Source organism: Cherax quadricarinatus, chromosome 16 (assembly GCF_038502225.1).
Source record: "Cherax quadricarinatus isolate ZL_2023a chromosome 16, ASM3850222v1, whole genome shotgun sequence".
Classification (NCBI taxonomy): domain Eukaryota; kingdom Metazoa; phylum Arthropoda; class Malacostraca; order Decapoda; family Parastacidae; genus Cherax; species Cherax quadricarinatus.
Window position 1 is genome coordinate 24,583,434 of NC_091307.1, and position 22,463 is coordinate 24,605,896.

Here is a 22,463-nt window from a genome sequence, read left to right on the forward strand (position 1 = left end):
TCATACACCAAGGGCTGGAATTTCATTTAAATATTTTTGTAGAAGTCTTCAGTATAAAATCTACCATAAAATTACAGTACTCTAAGCAATGCAGTGCAGTATTCTGCAGTTTGTTCTAATATATTACACCACAATTTATTCTGAAAAATTACAAGGTACAGTATTACTGTATGTACATGTATTTATTTTGTGTGCAGATTGTTTATAAAGTTAACTTTCTAGTTGGGCATAGTTTTTTGCAATCTACAAGACTTTTATAATGCTCACAAGAAACTTTGACAGCTATGTAAACAGTAATTAGATGCAGTACCGATCTATCTCGCTAATCACCGATTTTAACCAGGACCCAGATTTTACTTTGTTGGTAGTTGGCAATGTAATTATAGCAAAACCTCAGTATAATGAATCCATACACAACAGCATTTGAATAAAATAGAAAAAAGGCCGGACAAAGGTTTGGCGAGACAGTTTCAGGGGGTGTCTGGTAAAATCATTGTATTATAGTCCAGTACAAACCATGTTGTAGACCTGCTAATTTTCAATGTTCCTGGGCAAATGGGGGGGCCACTGCCCCAGCCAGCACCAGTTTGTTATTGTCTGCCCATGAGATTACATACTGTACTATCATTTGGTCTAAAAAGTTTCCCTGAATATTTGAAGCCATGTATGCTATACTATACTTTTGATTCTTATTTTCAGGTAATTTACTGTACATGTACTCTATTCCATTTTTTCTCAACATGTCCAGAGGTATCATCAATGCAGTCCAGTACTCAATGCAACAATTTTCACTTAACAGGACACCCGTCCTCCCCCTATTCATTATACCAAGGTTTCACTGCATCAACTTATTTTATCTGCTAAACTGTACAAAGTGCATTTTTTTTATATTGTAGTTTTGTAAATGTGTGTACTTGCATGATACATATCTGGTATCATTTGCTTTTAGATGCTTGAGATTACTATTTTGATTCTAAATATAGTAATACTTTTTTACAGGATACTATACTATACATACTTGCATGTACAGGTTCCACTAGATTAGATCAAGTTTCAATAACACATTAGAAAAATAATGAAATATAACTTATTACTGCACTATATGCATTTTTAGTAAAGATTTTTCATTAAATTACTGAATATGGTGAATGATGGTGAAAGTTTTTCTTTTTCGGGCCACCCTGCCTTGGTGGGAATCGGCCGGTGTGATAATAAAAATAAAAAAATAAAATCTTCAATCTTTTATAAATTTTCTTATTCTCATGTACCATGTATCTCATCATCCAGTAATTATAGCTAGTTTTAAAGCTGCCCAAAATGCCTTGTATAACAAGGAGCTTTCTATAATTTATACATGTCAATTACCTAATTAAATATTGTACAGTATGCCACTTTATAGAAATGAAGTTGTTTGTTACCATTTCATATTCTGTAATGAATGACATTAAAAAGTTGCCTTTTTATTGTGCAAAGAGCCAAAATTGTTCTCATGGCATCTTCATAAACTAAATTTTAATTCATTCTGGTATGGTTATACAGTAATCACAGCATGCCAAAGACATTCAATGCATGGACAACTACAGATGTTTACTTTGTCATTTTCATCACTTTCAAATAACTAAAATAGTTATTAGTGACTTTTCTATGTAGAGTACTATATGTATGTATGTTTGGGTATGTGTATTATATATATATATATATATATATATATATATATATATATATATATATATATATATATATATATATATATATATATATATATATATATATATATATATATATATATATAAATAAATATACACAGTGGACCCCCGCATAACGATTACCTCCGAATGTGACCAATTATGTAAGTGTATTTATGTAAGTGCGCTTGTACGTGTATGTTTGGGGGTCTGAAATGGACTAATCTAATTCACAATATTTCTTATGGGAACAAATTCGGTCAGTACTGGCACCTGAACATACTTCTGGAGTGAAAAAATATCGTTAACCGGGGGTCCACTGTATATAAATATATTATATATATATATAATATATATATATATATAAATATATATATATATAATATTATATATATATATATATATATATATATATATATATATATATATATATATATATATATATATATATATATATATATATATATATATAATGTATGTATATATTAATGACTGCCATTATATTGGTGCACAACACTGATGGTAGGTTGATCCAGAGAAGCATCAGAACTCAGGGACGGGAGGCTCAACCAACTTCACCTTTTTCTCTTATAAATACAGATTTAAAAACCGACATCACATGGCTACTTCATGTTTGTCTGCTAAAAGTTGAGAGAGTTTCAAAAGCTAGAGCTTGCTCCACCCCGGCAAACTTAAATAGGTCCAGGTATGTAATTACAAATAAGTAATTACAGTAAACACTTGACTTAAGAACAAATATAAGAACATAAGAACGAAGGAACACTGCAGAAGGCCTACTGGCCCATGTGAGGCAGGTCCAAGTCTCCTACCGGCTTAAGCCAATGCACCCAACCTAGTCAGGTCAGGTCACATTGACTTAAGGGAGGAACACGGCAACCGACCTGGTAGCACAAGCTATCAGGTCCAACTCACACCCACCCACATCCACTCATGTATTTATCCAACCTATTTTTAAAGCTACACAACGTTCTGGCCTCTATAACTGTACTCGGGAGTTTGTTCCACTCATCCAAAACACTATTACCAAACCAGTACTTTCCTATATCCTTCCTGAATCTTAATTTTTCCAACTTAAAACCATTGCTGCAAGTCCTATCTAGGCTAGATATTTTCAGCACACTATTTACATCCCCTTTATTTATTCCTGTCTTCCATTTATACACCTCAATCATATCCCCCCTAATTCTACGTCTTTCTAGAGAATGCAGATTCAGGGCCCTTAGTCTATCCTCATAGGGAAGGTTTCTGATACATGGGATCAACTTTGTCATCCTCCTTTGTACATTTTCCAGAGAATTTATATCCATTCTGTAATACGGTGACCAAAACTGTGCAGCATAATCTAAATGAGGCCTAACCAAGGATGTATAGAGTTGAAGAACAACCTGAGGACTCCTATTATTTATGCTTCTTGATATGAAGCCAAGGATTCTATTAGCTTTATTGCGAACACTTATGCACTGTTGTCTTGGTTTCAGATTAATGCTAACCAGAACTCCTAAATCTTTTTCGCAATCCGTAATATTAAGATCTACATTATTTAGTTTATATGTGGCATGGTTATTGTCCTGTCCAACATTTAGAACTTTGCATTTGTCTATATTAAACTGCATCTGCCACTTCTCCGACCACTGCATCAGTCTATTCAAATCTTCCTGGAGTGCTCGAATGTCCTCGTCAGAATGAATTCGACGGCCTATTTTGGTGTCATCGGCAAACTTGCCGATGTCGCTCTTTATGCCCTCATCTATGTCGTTTATGTAGATTGTGAACAGCAGGGGGCCCAACACCGACCCCTGTGGAACACCGCTCGTGACGCTTCCCCACTCTGATTTCTCCCCATTTATGCAAACTCTCTGCTGCCTATTTGTCAACCATGCCTCTATCCAGGAAAAAATTTCTCCTCCTATTCCATGTGCTTTAATTTTCCTCAATAGTCTCTGATGTGGGACCCTGTCAAAAGCCTTACTGAAGTCCATATACACAATATCATATTCATTACCATGATCTACCTCCTCAAATACCTTAGTGAAAAAAGTTAATAAATTCGTAAGGCAGGAACGCCCCTTTGTAAAACCATGCTGAGATTCGTTGATTAATTTATGCTTTTCAAGGTGGCTACGAACTGCCTCGGCAATTATTGATTCCATAAATTTTCCCACTATGGAGGTTAGGCTTATTGGTCTATAGTTCGAAGCTAAGGACCTGTCACCTGTTTTGAAAATAGGTATCACATTTGCCATTTTCCACTTATCTGGCACCATGCCAGTTTGTAGTGATATGTTGAAAAGATTAGCCAAAGGTTTGCTAAGCTCCTCTTTACATTCCTTTAGAACCCTTGCATACAGTTCATCAGGGCCTGGGGATTTGTTAGGTTTTAATTTATCTATTTGCCTAAGGACCATGTCACTTGTGACTCTAATCGTGCACAGTTTATTATCGTCCTGTTCTACATAATTTATCATTACTGGAATATCGCTGGTATCCTCCTGTGTAAAAACTGAGAGGAAGTATGTGTTAAAAATTCTACACATTTCCTTATCACTGTCAGTGAGCTGACCCGAGGAACTTTTGAGTGGGCCTATCTTGTCCCTGATCTTACTTCTGTATACCTGAAAGAATCCTTTTGGGTTAGTCTTCGATTCTCTTGCAACTTTAACCTCATAATCTCTTTTTGCTTTTCTAATTCCCTTTTTTATTTCTCTCTTTAACTGAATATATCGATTTCTTAACTGCCCCTCTCCTCTTTTGATTTGCCTATATATGCCTCTCTTTTGACCAATCAGATATTTTAATCTATTGTTCATCCATTTAGGATCATTTTTGTTTGATCTGATTTCCCTATTTGGAACATAATTTGACTGAGCAGCTAGAACTATGCCCTGGAAAGCATCATATCGGCAACCATCACCACCTACCTGACCCTTAGTCAGGTCATTCCAGTTCAGCCCACCTAAGTAATTTTTCAGTCCTATGAAATCAGCCAAGCGAAAGTCAGGGACGGAGACTTGATTGCCATTATTAGGGGAATTCCATGATATATTAAAACTGAGTGATTTGTGATCACTTTCCCCAAGCTCATCATTAACCTCAAGATTATTAATTAGTGTTTCCCTACTGGCAAGAACCAAGTCAAGGAGGTTATTTCCCCTAGTTGGCACTGTCACAAACTGTTTTAAAAAACAATCCTGGATCGTATCAAGAAAGTCACCTGACTCTAAATTTCCTGTCAAATTGCTCCAGTCAATCTGTCTATAGTTGAAATCTCCCATTAGCACAACATTTTCGTATGTAGATGCCTTACGAATATCGTCCCATAGAAGTTTACTGCACTCCCTATCAAGATTTGGGGCCCTGTAAATCACACCCAAAATTAGTTTTTCTCGGCCCTCGAGAAGCTGTAACCAAACAGATTCAGTGGCTGATGCTTCTAATTTAATATCTTGTCTAACACAACAATTTAAATTCTCTCTGACATACATCGCTACTCCACCACCTTTCCTGTTGACCCTGTCAGTGTGGAATAATTTATAGCCTTGTATGTGACATTCAGAGGGCATCTCTCTATCTTTCAGATTGAGCCAGGTCTCTGTTATAGCAATAATATCTATGTTTCCTGCACTTGCAATTAATCTTAGCTCATCTATCTTATTTCTTACACTCCTGCTATTAGTATAGTAAACCTTAAGGGAGTTAGTCCCTTGCTGCCCTCTGCTGTCCCCCTTTGTTTGCTGACCTGATCTATTGTCTTTATTTATAACTTCATGCTGAATGCCTTTTATACATTTACTGTTTCCAACCCTAGTGTTGCAACCTGCTTGTTTCCCACACACACCCATACCTCTATCTTCCATCAGTTTAAAATCATAGGCATTTCACCAATGGCCTTCTCAATCGAGTCTGCAAGTGCTACCACCCCTGCCCCAGAGAGATGTACCCCATCCCTTGCATACATATCATGTTTGCCATAAAAGTTGTTCCAGTTGTCAATGAATGGGATTGCAAGTTCCTTGCAGTATCTGTCTAGCCAGCAATTTACACCAATTGCCCTAGACAACCATTCATTTCCTACTCCCCTTCTAGGCAAGATGCTACATATGATTGGGATCCCTCCCTTAGACTTAATGAAATCTATAGCTGACCTGTACTTATCTAGCAGCTCTTCTCTCCTACCCTTCCCAATATCATTTCCACCAGCACTGAGACAGATAATGGGCTTGTTCCCATTACCTGACATGATATTATCCAGCCTGTTGACAATGTCCCCAACACCAGCTCCAGGGAAGCACACTATCTCTCATCTTCTTATTCCTATTACAAAAAGCACGGTCAATATATCTTACCTGAGAGTCACCAACCACAAGAATGCGCTTACCTCCATTAGCAGGGGCAGTAGTACCCTTACCTTCACTGGCCACTGAAGTACATTCATCCTGAAGAACAGAGAAGCGATTTCCTACCTTCAGATCTTCACTCTTAACTTTCCTTACTCTGATGCGCCTCCCATTACTGTGAACCACTCGCCACTTGTAGCAGGTGCTGGGCTGCACCTCACTGCTGGTAGCCGTTGCTACCTCCCCCACTACAGCCTCCTCACAGCGAGAGACAGACTGCACCTCACTGCTAGAAGCCTCATTCCCCACAACTCCAGCCACCTCACACTCTCTCCCAGACCCATTGAGGTGGACCTTCAGCCTCCTAATCTCCTCCTGGAGAAGCAAGACCTCCTCCTTCAACTCTCCAACCTCAATTTTTAAAACACTGCAGAACCAAGCCATGCTTTGTAACCATCCACGCTAATCCCCAAAGCAGCTCAGGGTCTGTGACCTCACGTGACGACTGACCACTGACCACTTAATGAACCTCAGTTTAATGTACGTATTTCAGAAACATGAAATAAAATTTATGAGGTCAAACGATTTTGAAATGACAAAAAAGTTTGTAACAGAACTGTCGTTTATTGTTACGGTCACCCACATAATCATTACCAGCTACCAATTTTCCCCATTAATCCATTAAAGCAAGGGTTTACTGTGTCTTCACTGATCGTCCTCGACACTGTCTAGATTCGCATAATGGAATGAAAGAATTTGGGCCACGTTTGAACCATCTCTTATTCACTTTTACGGTCTACCACTACAAACGCAATAGTGACAAAGGTTAGTAAATTTGCAAGGCGGAAAATGCCCCTTTGTAAAACTGTGCCAAAATTTGTTGATAAAATTTTATATTTCAAGGTGACTCTGAACCGCAACTATCAATTTCATCAATTCCCTCACAAATGAGATTAAGCTGATAGGTCCTTAGCTTATAGACCAATCTCCCACTTTAAAACAGGATATCATATATGCCATTTTTCCAATTCTTAAGCAAGCTACCCATTTATAGCAATTTATTCAACAGACTGGCTAATGGTTTGCCAAGTGCCTCCTTGCATTCTTTTAACAACCTTCAGAAAAGATTTGTTCTGGGTTTTAACCCAGAAGGCTAGCTATCCAGGATAGCCCAATGAAGATAGTACATCAGGGACTGTCTTATTTCCACTGGGGTCCTTTAATCTTCTCACCCAGGATGCAACCCACAACAGTTGGCTGACACCCAGGTACCTACTTACTACTGGGTAAACAGGGGCAACAGGTATCAGGAAATATGACCAGAGTTTTACCTGTGCTGAAGATCGATCTTGGTCCATCAATGAGTGAGCTGAGGATGCTACTAACCAAGCCACGAGCACCAGCAAAAACAGTTCATTGAGGCCTGGTGGCTTGTTTAATTTTAATCTATTTATCTGAGAATTAAAACAGTAAAACATCAATTTAACTAACCCAGATTTAATGGATGTTGAAGTTAATGAACAAAATCTGGCCAGACACTATAAGGAAGCAATGGACAAGGCTTGTTAAATCTAGAATTGTCCATTTTTGTTACAATCAGGAGGTAGCAGAGTGCTGGCCAAATATTACAAACCAGTAGCCCAAACATACCACATCATAACCCTTTGAAAGAGTGAAAAGTTGTCAAATTACAAATTTTATGAAACAGCATAATCTGCACAACCCAAATGACCACAGTTTTAGAACTGGAAGAACATGCTTGTCACAACTGCTAAACCACTATGGCAGAATTACTGAGGCATTGGAAGAAAACCAAAATATAGATGTGATACACAGATTTTGCAATGGCATTTGGCAAATGTGATCAGCGAGTGATTGCAGACACACAAAATGAGGGCCATAGGCTTAATGGGGACGGTAAGCAGATGGACTTCCAGGTTTCTAACACACACAATGCAAAGAGCAATAGTAAACTGAGCAAATTCTAGCATCAGCGATGTAAAAAGCTCAGTTTCCCTAGGCACTGTCCTGACACCTGTTTATCCTTGTAGCAGACAGATAAAAACAACCATCACAGTTTATCACCCCTTGTAGATGACACTAAAATAAGCATGACAGTCACTTTGGTAGAAGACAATGAAAAAATTGCAGAAACATAAGCAGGGTTTTCCAGTGAGGAGTGAAGAACAACATGACATTCAATAGTGATAAGTTCCAGCTGCTCAGATATGAAAAGAATGAAGAACTCAAAAGGGACACTCTATATAAAATTCAAGAGATCATCAAACAGAACAAAAAGAACATGTGTAAAACCTGGAAGTAATTATGTTCTCTGACCTTTCTTCAAAGAACACTAAGATAAATGTCATGACAGACAGGACAATGAGAACTTTCAAAATAAGGGAAACGGAGCCAATGGTGACAATTTTCAAATCACTTGTGCTCTCTCGTTTGGAATATTGTTCAACATTGATAACTCTGTTCAGGACAGGACATATCAAAGCTGAAACAGATACATCCTGCAAAAAGCAATAAAGCATTTAAATTACTGAAAATGCCCTAAAGTCCTAAATATGTACTGAATGGGGTGGAGAAGATACATGATAATATACACCTGGAAAGTACTTGATAGCCTTGTCCCAAATCTTCACACTGCCATAGCATACTGGAGTGACATACCTAGAGGTTTCAGGGGTCACTGCCCCTGTGGCCCAGTCTGAGACCGAGCAGTGCAAAACAGTGAAAAGCACAGAGGGCACGATAAGATTGTATCAACATCCATGGTCCCAGACTACCAGACTATTCAACATCTTATCAGAAGGTATCAGAAACACTGCTGGATTAAGTGTAGAGGTTCTCAAGAAGAAAATGGACAAGTATCCTCAAGTGTCACAACAACAAGGCTGTGATGCATGTTTGTGCCAGCCCTTTGCTAGCAGCAGCAGCAGCAGCAGCAGCAGCAGCAGCCTGGTTGACCAGGCAAGCACCATACAAGCCTGGCCCAAGGCTGGGCTCCACGAGTAGAAAGACTCGCCAAACTCATCATACGTATATGAAAATATCTAATCAAGATAGGATTCACAACAATGGACTTGAGTTAGACAAATTTACACTGTATTAAGATAGGATATAGATAAGTACTGGTATGGCAACAGAATGGCAAGAGAGTTGAACAAAGTGCCAAGTAGTGTCCTAAAAGCAAGAACTTTTGAGTAGATTTAAAAACAGGCTGGACGGTTATACGAGTGGGTGCGAGTTGGACCTGCCTATCATGGGCCAATAAGCCTATTGCAGTTCTTCATTATTCTTGCAGTCTTAATATTTGTACTCCGTAAAACTAATCTATACAACCAACATAATTGAAGAAAAAATAAATATTTAAAGCATATTAATGTCATGTCCAACTAAGAGTGCTTGGTTATCTTAAGATGTCAGTCCTCTGAAGTTAATAATCACTTAAATTCTTCTATAAAACATCATCTTGGGCATCACTAGTTATATGATTAAGCAAACATTCATTACTCTTCTCAAAACACAAATTGAAAAAATTTCAAGTTTTATATAGTAAATGATATAGAATTTAACCCAGATTAAGCCAATGAAATCAAAAAGTCACTCAAATTCAAATGGTAATAATTAAATAATGCTTCTTGGCAGATTTTGGTAATAAAATAATTTAAAATGTAAAGTTAAGTGGGATTTACACTGTATATCACACAAAAACATAATAAATAATGAGTACTGCAGCAGGCCTACTGGGCCCTGTGAGGTAGGTCTAAGTTGCCTACCAGATTATGCCACTCACCCAACCTAGTCAGCTCCAAGTTGCATCCACTTAAGGAAGGAGCATGGTATCAGACCTACTAGCACAAGCTAGTCAGGTCCAACTCACACCCACCCACGCCCACTCATTTATTTATCTAACTTATTTTTAAAACTACACAACATTTTAGCTTCTATGATGGTACTTGAAAGTTTGTTCCACTCATCCACAACTCTATTACCAAACCAGTGCTTTCCTATATCCTTCCTGAATATGATTTTTTTCCAACTTGAAACCAATGCTGCAAGTCCTGTCTTGGCTGGATATTTTTAGCACGTTATTTACATCCCCTTTATTTATTCCTCTTTTCCATTTATACACCTCAATCATATCCTCCCTAATTCAACATCTTTCTAAAGCGCAGATTAAGGGCCCTCAGTCTATCCACATAGGGGAGATTTAAGAACATAAGAAAGAAGGAACACTGCAACAGGCCTACCGGCCCATACGAGGCAGGTCCAAGTCTCCTACCGGCTTAAGCCAATGCCCCAACCTAGTCAGGTCAGGTCACATTCACTTAAGGAAGGAGCACAGCAACTGACCTAGTAGCACAGTCTAATCAGGTCCAACTCACACCCACCTACACAACGTTTTAGCCTCTATAACTGTACTTAGGAGTTTGTTTCACTCATCCACAACTCTATTACCAAACCAATGCTTTCCTATATCCTTCCTCAATCTGAATTTTTCCAACTTAAAACCATTGCTACGAGTCCTGTCTAGGCTAGATATTTTCAGCACGTTATTTACATCCCCTTTATTTATTCCTGTCTTCCATTTATACTCCTCAATCATATCCCCCCTAATTCTACGTCTTTCTAGAGAGTGCAGTTTCAGGGCCCTTAGTCTATCCTCATAGGGAAGGTTTCTGATACATGGGATCAACTTTGTCATCCTCCTTTGTACATTTTCCAGAGCATTTATATCCATTCTGTAATACGGTGACCAAAACTGTGCAGCATAATCTAAATGAGGCCTAACCAAGGATGTATAGAGTTGAAGAACAACCTGAGGACTCCTATTATTTATGCTTCTTGATATGAAGCCAAAGATTCTATTAGCTTTATTGCGAACACTTATGCACTGTTGTCTTGGTTTCAGATTACTGCTAACCAGAACTCCTAAATCTTTTTCGCAATCCGTAATATTAAGATCTACATTATTTAGTTTATATGTGGCATGGTTATTTTCCTGTCCAACATTTAGAACTTTGCATTTGTCTACATTAGTGACTTTCTCTTGTGCCTACCCGTGTTTAATTATAGGTTAACTACAATATGTGAACAGCATAGAGAAATGCCATGGGGGCGCTGACTCCAAAAACTCTCCTGGGGTAAACTCCAGATACTATACTGTATCTGGAGTCACGTTATACTGTAAGAACATAAGGAGCACTGCAGGCCTACTGGCCTATGCTTGGCAGGATCCCAATGGAAATAAGTCACTTTTTTGGATTATCCTTGGTAATTTACACTATGATAATTGTACTTATGTTCACCTGTGACTAAATAAACTTACTTATGGTAAGAAACTTTGGCAACTCCACCTAACCCAACATAATCTAACCTACCTTAACCCTGCTCAACTATTTATTGACCTTGTGACGGGTCAGGTCACAAAACTGAGACTTGATTGGTCCTCACCTGCCACTACTGACCCAAAAAAAAAAATAATCTACTAAAATGCGCTGTATGACCCTTGTGGTTTAGCGCTTGTTTATAATAATAATAATAATAATAATAATAATAATAATAATAATAATAATAATAATAATAATAATAATAATAATAATAATAATAATAATAATAATAATAATAATAATAATAATAATAATAATAATAATAATAATAATAATAATGTCTACTAAAAAACTATTTATACTCGTGGTATAAGGAGTTTCTATTCATCGAAAAATATAATTTCTTATTTCACTAATAACCATTCAAAATTCAAAATACGAAATTCAAAATTCAAAAAAAATTAAGATATATATATATATACCTTCGACAGCACATTTCCTGATGACCAAAAAATGAAGCCTGTATACTAACATATCTTTAAAACGTTACAAAAACTGCAGCACAAAACAATATCTCACCTCCTAACACTCGCCTACAAATTCCCATAGTGACGGAAAATATAATATTTTAAGAATAATGTTGAGTGATGGCTGCGAGCTGGAGCAGCTTACTCTTCACAAGTGCGGGGAACACTCACCTCCTGGCTATGAAGCCGCTGCCACTGCTGCTGCTGCTGCTAATATTACATGTTGAAACACTTGTAATGATGAAAGACACAGGTCCTGAGGAAGTTGTACAGTGAGTAAAGTTAGTGACGTAGTGAAGCTGAGTTTCTTCCTGATCTAACGTGTGTTTTACCAGGTCTGCCAACGTGTACTACCACGTCTGCCAACACTCTCCTCAATATATTCTTATTTCTCTTGCTTAATCTCCTTGTACCCACTTTCAGAAATACTTACTACTAAAAGGGATATTCTAACTACGTTTCTACGAATTAAAGTCTTTATAAACTGAATTTAACCAGAGTAAATAAGAGGGTGATGTTGGTACTCGCTGACATCTAAAGGGAGGGATACAATTTTTTTCACCAACGCATTTTTCTATAATGATTTTGATTATTTATTTCTGCATATACCCGATGAACATACATATGGCTTACATATAAGCACGTTATTTTTAATTTCAGAAGGGAAAATATTCTAAAATCTGCCGTCAAGATAAGGAATAATTATACGAGTAGCCTCTATGTAGGGCCCCTGTGTCCATTCATTGTATACTGCTTATGTTAGTGTTATTCTCTGTCGTGGAGGCAGGAGGCAAATGAATTTAAAAAAAATGCCTTGAATTTAATAGCATATACAGCTGCAGATATGTGGCAATGTTGCGTTTGCTGTTACAAAAGCAGAGGATGGGCCAGGAGGTGTCAGCACAAGCTGAGACCTGTCTGAGTGCTAGCACCAGGGTCATGCATCCCCACACTCCCGTCTGTTTCATTGTTGATAAATTAAACATGTGTGCAACTCTTGGGTATCTTTATCTCAATGTCTAATTTATCAACGTGTCGGTTCTATGAACCATTCATCTGTTTCATTGTTAACATTACGCCCTCTATCTACACACCTCTCATAGACCTGTCTCACTGCTAATACAAAGTCCAGTCTCCCTACATTCATATTTCATTGATCTGTCTCACTGTTAATAAAAAGTTCTGTCTCCACATCCATCTCTCACAGATGTCTCACTGCTATAGATACATGTATGCTAATACAAAGCTCCTCCTTCCCACACTCATCTCTCATAGATCTGTCTCACTGCTTATACAAATTTCTGTCTCCCCACACTCATCTCTCATACAAAGAGTCATAGTCTCTTTGGAATGTGAGGAATCCAGCCTACCCGCAACTGACTGGTCAGCATATAACCTAACTTATACTGTACGAACATAAGACTGGAGAACCACTGTAAAAACCTACCAGCCCAAACTAGGCACCTCCAAGCTTTTCCAGACATCGGCACGGCTGGAAACCGGCACGGCTGGAAAACATTAGGGACGTCTTTCCATAAGAAACCTGCTGTCCCTGTTCACCCATCAGTTTAAAATGGGCACCTGGGTGTTAGTGGACTGGTGTGGGTCGCATCCTAGGACAAAATTGACCTAATTTGCCGGAAATGCTCTGCATAACAAGGGACTTTCTGTATAGTAGTATGTAGTATGTCATTGATGTCAGCTAGGACTGTATACCATGTACATGTACTTGTAGTAAATAAAGATATTATAAGTGGTATACAATACCTACAAGATGAACACACATATGCAACATCTGGGTATCTGTATTTGTAGACGTTTCGCCAGCCATTGGCTCTATCAATACAAGGACATAATGTGAAGAATTTTATACAAAAGATGAGATAATCAGTCCTTCAGCCTCATCTTTTGCATATAATTCTTCACATAATGTACTTGTATTGATAAAGTCTGGTTGGCAAGACATCTACAATAAAGATACCCAGATGTTGCACATGTGTCTAATTCTTCACCGGCACATATATAACTTATTATGTATGTTAGAAGTGATCAAGGTCACAGGACCGAAATATTTTCTAATAAATATCATAGTGTTTGCTTACGTGTCTTTCTAAACCAACTTGTCGGTATTTATTACCAAGGTTTATACCATAACTTATTATATAATATAACGTTCAAATACAATATACAGTTATATATTCAGATATATGTTAAAAACAAAGACCATGATAATAGATGAAGGTTAGTAATTCAGGATAATCTAAGAAAGCCTGGTCATGGACCTGGCCGCGGGGACGTTGACCCCTGGAACACCCTCCAGGTAACCTAACTTGTTCTTATTGACTAGTAGGTCTGATGCCGTGCTCCTTCCTTAAGTGGATGTGACCTGGACTTGACTAGGTTGGGCCAGTGGCATAAGTCGGTGGGAAACTTGGACCTGCCTCGCATGGACCAGTAGGCCTGCTGCAGTATTCCTTCTTTCTTATGTTCTTATAAATGGCATCAGATTATGCTGCATATATGAATGGACATATTTGCGCTGGAAAACAAAGAGAAGGATGACCGAGTTGATCCCATATATCAGAAATCTTTCCTACGAGGATAGACTAAAGGCACTAAATCTGCACTCTCTGAAGAGGCGTCGAATTAGGGAGGACATGACTGAAGAGTATAAATGGAAGCAGGAACAAATAAAGGGGATATAAATAACGTGCTGAAAATATATAACCATGATAGGACTCGTAGCAATGGGTTTAAGTTCGACGAATTTAGATTTAGAAAAGATACAGGAAAGCAATGTTTTGGTAATAAGAGTTGTGGATGAGTGGAACAAAAGGGAAGGCAGCTTTAGATTTTCCTAATAATCACGCAAAGCTCGGGAATGAACCCGGGTCCTTTCGGTTTTGAGCTGAACACTATATTGCTCAGCTACGATGCCTATTAGTACATGCTAATGGTATTAACGTAAGTATGGTAGTAACATTGGTACAAAGAAGCGCTAAACCTGTAAGGTAGCACAAGCATGAGTAGTGGAGGGCTGATGAGTCCACCGTGCTAGTTGTATCAGTCACATATTTATCAAAGTTGCTGACACTAGGCTTTATCATGTCTAATATACATGTGAAGACATGTTTTATTGTAATTGACTTAATGTGTACATCATATTATCAGGCTCTTCTGTGATGGCGTATGAGAGAGAGAAGTATACTTTGTGTGGATGTGTGGAGGCCTAACATGTGTCAGTCTTGCTGGCCTCACACGTCTGGGTCTCCTCTACACGATTAAAACACGTGCACTCCTGTTGCTCTGTACAGTGCGGTGTTGAGGCGGAAATGTTAGTGTAACGGTGTGTGAGTGTATGTGTGTACTCGCCTATTTTTATCAAAGCTTGGGAAGCATTGAAAATGGGTTGGGCAAATATTGTTAGTGACCTGCCCAGTATGGGTCAACAGGCCTACTTATGTGGTTGCAGGGGTCAAGTCATAGCTCCTGGCCCCGCTTCTTCGCTAGTCGCTACTAGGCCCATCCTCTCTCCCTGCTCCAAGAGCCTTATCGTTTTTACTCATATATATATATATATATATATATATATATATATATATATATATATATATATATATATATATATATATATATATATATATATATATATATATATATATATATATATATATATATGTGTGTGTGTATATATATATATATATATTTATATATATATATATATATATATATATATATATATATATATATATATATATATATATATATATATATATTTACATAGGTTCGAGTCCTTGGCTAGTGCAGTGTTGTTATTGATCAATACCACTCGTTCGTGGTCACAATAATATATATATATATATTATGTGTGTGTGTGTGTGTGTGTATAAGAACATAAGAACATATATATATATATATATATATATATATATATATATATATATATATATATATATATATATATATATATATATATATATATATATATATATATATATATATATATATATAAATATAAACATTATATCTACGTCCACAGGACTCGAACCTGCTAACTGTATCAGCCTCGTGGTAAAATACTGTGGACTCTGATACAGAGTTAACAGGTTCGAGTCCTGCTGTGGACGTAGACACAATGTTTGTATATTTGTGTTATACGTATATATATATATATATATATATATATATATATATATATATATATATATATATATATATATATATATATATATATATATATATATATATACCCTAGGTAGTAGGTTGGTAGACATCAACCACCCAGGGCGGTACTACCGTCCTGCCAAGTGAGTGTAAAACGAAATCCTGTAATTTTTACATGATGGTAGGATTGCTGGTGTCTTTTTTCTGTCTCATAAACATGTAAGATTTCAGGTACATCTTGCTACTTCTACTTACACTTAGGTCACACTACACATACATGTTCAAGCATATATATACAACCCCTCTGGGTTTTCTTCTATTTTCTTTCTAGTTCTTGTTTTTGTTTATTTCCTCTTATCTCCATGGGGAAGTGAAACAGAATTCTTCCTCCATAAGCCATGCGTGTTGTAAGAGACGACTAAAATGCCGGGAGCAAGTGGCTAGTAACACCTTTTCCTGTATATATTACTAAATTTAAAACGATAAACTTTCGTTTTTCTTTTTGGACCTCCCTGCCTTGGTGGGAAACGGCCGGTTTGTTGAAATTATATATATATATATATATATATATATATATATATATATATATATATATATATATATATATATATATATATATATATATATATATATATATATATATATATATATATATATATATATATATATATATATATATATATATATATATATATATATATATATATATATATATATATATATATATATATATATATATATATATATATATATATATATATATATATATATATATATATATATATATATATATATATATATATATATATATATATATGTGTGTGTGTGTGTGTGTGTGTGTGTGTGTGTGTGTGTGTGTGTTGCAGTTCTCAGACACTGCAACATCATGGGAACTTGATACAAGGAATTCTTCAATACTTGTCCAACCTTTGGACGAAGACCTACTTACATGATGTAAAATAGAAAGAGACAGGCGCTCCCTTTACAGGCGACGGAAAAGAATAACAGAGCGGCTAAAAGAGGTCAATATATCTGAAATGCGTAGGGAGACACTGGTCAGAGAAATAGCAAGCATCGAACTTAAGCTAAAAGAATCCTTTAGGAGTCAGGAATCGCGGGAAGAACTAAAAGCCATAAATGAAATCGAAAGAAACCCAAAGTATTTCTTCTCCTATGCCAAATCAAAATCGAGAACAACGTCCAGTATTGGGCCCCTACTTAAACAAGATGGGTCCTACACAGATGACAGCAAGGAAATGAGTGAGCTACTCAAGTCCCAATATGACTCAGCTTTTAGCAAGCCGCTAACCAGACTGAGAGTCGAAGATCAAAATTAATTTTTTATGAGAGAGCCACAAAATTTGATTAACACAAGCCTATCCGATGTTATCCTGACGCCAAATGACTTCGAACAGGCGATAAATGACATGCCCATGCACTCTGCCCCGGGGCCAGACTCATGGAACTCTGTGTTCATCAAGAACTGCAAGAAGCCCCTATCACGAACCTTTTCCATCCTATGGAGAGGGAGCATGGACACGGGGGTCGTCCCACAGTTACTAAAAACAACAGACATAGCCCCACTCCACAAAGGGGGCAGTAAAGCAACAGCAAAGAACTACAGACCGATAGCACTAACATCCCATATCATAAAAATCTTTGAAAGGGTCCTAAGAAGCAAGATCACCACCCATCTAGAAACCCATCAGTTACACAACCCAGGGCAACATGGGTTTAGAACAGGTCGCTCCTGTCTGTCTCAACTATTGGATCACTACGACAAGGTCCTAAGTGCACTAGAAGACAAAAAGAATGCAGATGTAATATATACAGACTTTGCAAAAGCCTTCGACAAGTGTGACCATGGCGTAATAGCGCACAAAATGCGTGCTAAAGGAATAACAGGAAAAGTCGGTCGATGGATCTATAATTTCCTCACTAACAGAACACAGAGAGTAGTCGTCAACAGAGTAAAGTCCGAGGCAGCTACGGTGAAAAGCTCTGTTCCACAAGGCACAGTACTCGCTCCCATCTTGTTCCTCATCCTCATATCCGACATAGACAAGGATGTCAGCCACAGCACAGTGTCTTCCTTTGCAGATGACACCCGAATCTGCATGACAGTGTCTTCCATTGCAGACACTGCAAGGCTCCAGGCGGACATCAACCAAATCTTTCAGTGGGCTGCAGAAAACAATATGAAGTTCAACGATGAGAAATTTCAATTACTCAGATATGGTAAACATGAGGAAATTAAATCTTCATCAGAGTACAAAACAAATTCTGGCCACAAAATAGAGCGAAACACCAACGTCTAAGACCTGGGAGTGATCATGTCGGAGGATCTCACCTTCAAGGACCATAACATTGTCTCAATCGCATCTGCTAGAAAAATGACAGGATGGATAATGAGAACCTTCAAAACTAGGGAGGCCAAGCCCATGATGACACTCTTCAGGTCACTTGTTCTATCTAGGCTGGAATATTGCTGCACACTAACAGCACCTTTCAAGGCAGGTGAAATTGCCGACCTAGAAAATGTACAGAGAACTTTCACGGCGCGCATAACGGAGATAAAACACCTCAATTACTGGGAGCGCTTGAGGTTCCTAAACCTGTATTCCCTGGAACGCAGGAGGGAGAGATACATGATTATATACACCTGGAAAATCCTAGAGGGACTAGTACCGAACTTGCACACGAAAATCACTCACTACGAAAGCAAAAGACTTGGCAGACGATGCACCATCCCCCCAATGAAAAGCAGGGGTGTCACTAGCACGTTAAGAGACCATACAATAAGTGTCAGGGGCCCGAGACTGTTCAACTGCCTCCCAGCACACATAAGGGGGATTACCAACAGACCCCTGGCAGTCTTCAAGCTGGCACTGGACAAGCACCTAAAGTCAGTTCCTGATCAGCCGGGCTGTGGCTCGTACGTTGGTTTGCGTGCAACCAGCAGCAACAGCCTGGTTGATCAGGCTCTGATCCACCAGGAGGCCTGGTCACAGACCGGGCCGCGGGGGCGTTGACCCCCGGAACTCTCTCCAGGTAAACTCCAGGTACACTAGTGGATGAAAGTTAAGACACATGTGCAACATCTGGATATCTTTATTGTAGTAGACGTTTCGCCATCCAGTGGCTTTATCAATACAGATTCTAGGACATAAAAGGAAGACAGTAGAACTATATACAAAAGATGAGGTAATCAGTCCCTCGGCCTTGGAGTTAGTGTTCACAGCATCGTGGTGGAGGAGAGTCTGGAGCAAAGGCAAGAAGACTGGCGCTTTTTATAGGCGTCAGTGAATGGGACGGGCAGCAGACGAGGGCAGTCACTGGTAGGCGGGATTCCCCAGTGGAAGTAGGTCCTTCCCAAAGAGATGGGTTAGTTGCAGCAGCCGTGAAGAAGGTCTTGTAGATGTCCTCTGAACCAAGATTCCATGATGTTGCAGTGTCTGACAAGTTGTGCAAGAAAGGTATAAAATACCGACAATATGAAAGTTAAGACACATGTGCAACATCTGGATATCTTTATTGTAGTAGACGTTTCGCCATCCAGTGGCTTTATCAATACAGATTCTAGGACATAAAAGGAAGACAGTAGAACTATATACAAAAGATGAGGTAATCAGTCCCTCGGCCTTGGAGTTAGTGTTCACAGCATCGTGGTGGAGGAGAGTCTGGAGCAAAGGCAAGAAGACTGGCGCTTTTTATAGGCGTCAGTGAATGGGACGGGCAGCAGACGAGGGCAGTCACTGGTAGGCGGGATTCCCCAGTGGAAGTAGGTCCTTCCCAAAGAGATGGGTTAGTTGCAGCAGCCGTGAAGAAGGTCTTGTAGATGTCCTCTGAACCAAGATTCCATGATGTTGCAGTGTCTGACAAGTTGTGCAAGAAAGGTATAAAATACCGACAATATGAAAGTTAAGACACATATGCAACATCTGGATATCTTTATTGTAGTAGACGTTTCGCCATCCAGTGGCTTTATCAATACAGATTCTAGGACATAAAAGGAAGACAGTAGAACTATATACAAAAGATGAGGTAATCAGTCCCTCGGCCTTGGAGTTAGTGTTCACAGCATCGTGGTGGAGGAGAGTCTGGAGCAAAGGCAAGAAGACTGGCGCTTTTTATAGGCGTCAGTGAATGGGACGGGCAGCAGACGAGGGCAGTCACTGGTAGGCGGGATTCCCCAGTGGAAGTAGGTCCTTCCCAAAGAGATGGGTTAGTTGCAGCAGCCGTGAAGAAGGTCTTGTAGATGTCCTCTGAACCAAGATTCCATGATGTTGCAGTGTCTGACAAGTTGTGCAAGAAAGGTATAAAATACCGACAATATGAAAGTTAAGACACATATGCAACATCTGGATATCTTTATTGTAGTAGACGTTTCGCCATCCAGTGGCTTTATCAATACAGATTCTAGGACATAAAAGGAAGACAGTAGAACTATATACAAAAGATGAGGTAATCAGTCCCTCGGCCTTGGAGTTAGTGTTCACAGCATCGTGGTGGAGGAGAGTCTGGAGCAAAGGCAAGAAGACTGGCGCTTTTTATAGGCGTCAGTGAATGGGACGGGCAGCAGACGAGGGCAGTCACTGGTAGGCGGGATTCCCCAGTGGAAGTAGGTCCTTCCCAAAGAGATGGGTTAGTTGCAGCAGCCGTGAAGAAGGTCTTGTAGATGTCCTCTGAACCAAGATTCCATGATGTTGCAGTGTCTGACAAGTTGTGCAAGAAAGGTATAAAATACCGACAATATGAAAGTTAAGACACATGTGCAACATCTGGATATCTTTATTGTAGTAGACGTTTCGCCTACCAGTGACTGCCCTCGTCTGCTGCCCGTCCCATTCACTGACGCCTATAAAAAGCGCCAGTCTTCTTGCCTTTGCTCCAGACTCTCCTCCACCACGATGCTGTGAACACTAACTCCAAGGCCGAGGGACTGATTACCTCATCTTTTTGTATATAGTTCTACTGTCTTCCTTTTATGTCCTAGAATCTGTATTATATTGATAAAGCACTGGATGGCGAAACGTCTACTACAATAAAGATATCCAGATGTTGCACATGTGTCTTAACTTTCATATTGTCGGTATTTTATACCTTTCTTGCACAACTTGTCAGACACTGCAACATCATGGAATCTTGGTTCAGAGGACATCTACAAGACCTTCTTCACGGCTGCTGCAACTAACCCATCTCTTTGGGAAGGACCTACTTCCACTGGGGAATCCCGCCTACCAGTGACTGCCCTCGTCTGCTGCCCGTCCCATTCACTGACGCCTATAAAAAGCGCCAGTCTTCTTGCCTTTGCTCCAGACTCTCCTCCACCACGATGCTGTGAACACTAACTCCAAGGCCGAGGGACTGATTACCTCATCTTTTGTATATAGTTCTACTGTCTTCCTTTTATGTCCTAGAATCTGTATTGATAAAGCCACTGGATGGCGAAACGTCTACTACAATAAAGATATCCAGATGTTGCACATGTGTCTTAACTTTCATATTGTCGGTATTTTATACCTTTCTTGCACAACTTGTCAGACACTGCAACATCATGGAATCTTGGTTCAGAGGACATCTACAAGACCTTCTTCACGGCTGCTGCAACTAACCCATCTCTTTGGCAAGGACCTACTTCCACTGGGGAATCCCGCCTACCAGTGACTGCCCTCGTCTGCTGCCCGTCCCATTCACTGACGCCTATAAAAAGCGCCAGTCTTCTTGCCTTTGCTCCAGACTCTCCTCCACCACGATGCTGTGAACACTAACTCCAAGGCCGAGGGACTGATTACCTCATCTTTTGTATATAGTTCTACTGTCTTCCTTTTATGTCCTAGAATCTGTATTGATAAAGCCACTGGATGGCGAAACGTCTACTACAATAAAGATATCCAGATGTTGCACATGTGTCTTAACTTTCATATTGTCGGTATTTTATACCTTTCTTGCACACACTAGTGGATGGTTCCACTGTGATCCTGCCTCCTCCTGCTTCGACTCACCTGATTACAATAAGTATATAAGCCACTTCTCCGACCATATGTTGCACTTTCTACAAGAGTGATGGACTGAATACATCGATTCCAGGGTGAGGGACTGATTACCCCAAACTCCTCCCCTCCTTACCTCTCTCTGCTTTGTATTGGATTGAAGAAGTCACTGTGTGGCGAAACGTTTCCTAAATAAAGATTCCCATAAGCGATAAATTAGACACATGTGCAACTCTTGGGTATCTTTATTGAGGAAACGTTTCGCCACACAGTGGCTTCATCAGTCCATACGTAGGAGAAACTTGAAGAACATTAGGAGAATGAGGTAATCAGTCCCTCAACCTTGAGGTATTCTACTCAAGATTGATGGACTGAACACATTGACTCAAGGTTGAGG

General features: G+C 39.0%; 1 protein-coding gene across 4 annotated transcripts in view; it reads right to left on the minus strand.

The window, feature by feature from the left end:
* The window catches only part of LOC128688879 (E3 ubiquitin-protein ligase Mdm2), a 103,571-nt gene extending 91,308 nt beyond the window's left edge, over nucleotides 1-12,263 (minus strand). For 2 of the 4 annotated variants that reach the window (XM_053776903.2, XM_053776902.2), the window contains exon 1: nucleotides 12,081-12,263. Coding sequence is in view for 1 of the 4 variants with exons in the window: in XM_053776901.2 (XP_053632876.1) it covers nucleotides 11,962-11,989 (28 nt within the window). In the remaining 3 variants the exon portion in view is untranslated. The other 2 variants (XM_053776901.2, XM_070085482.1) reach the window with 2 other exon arrangements.
* Between the last annotated feature and the right edge of the window lie 10,200 nt (nucleotides 12,264-22,463).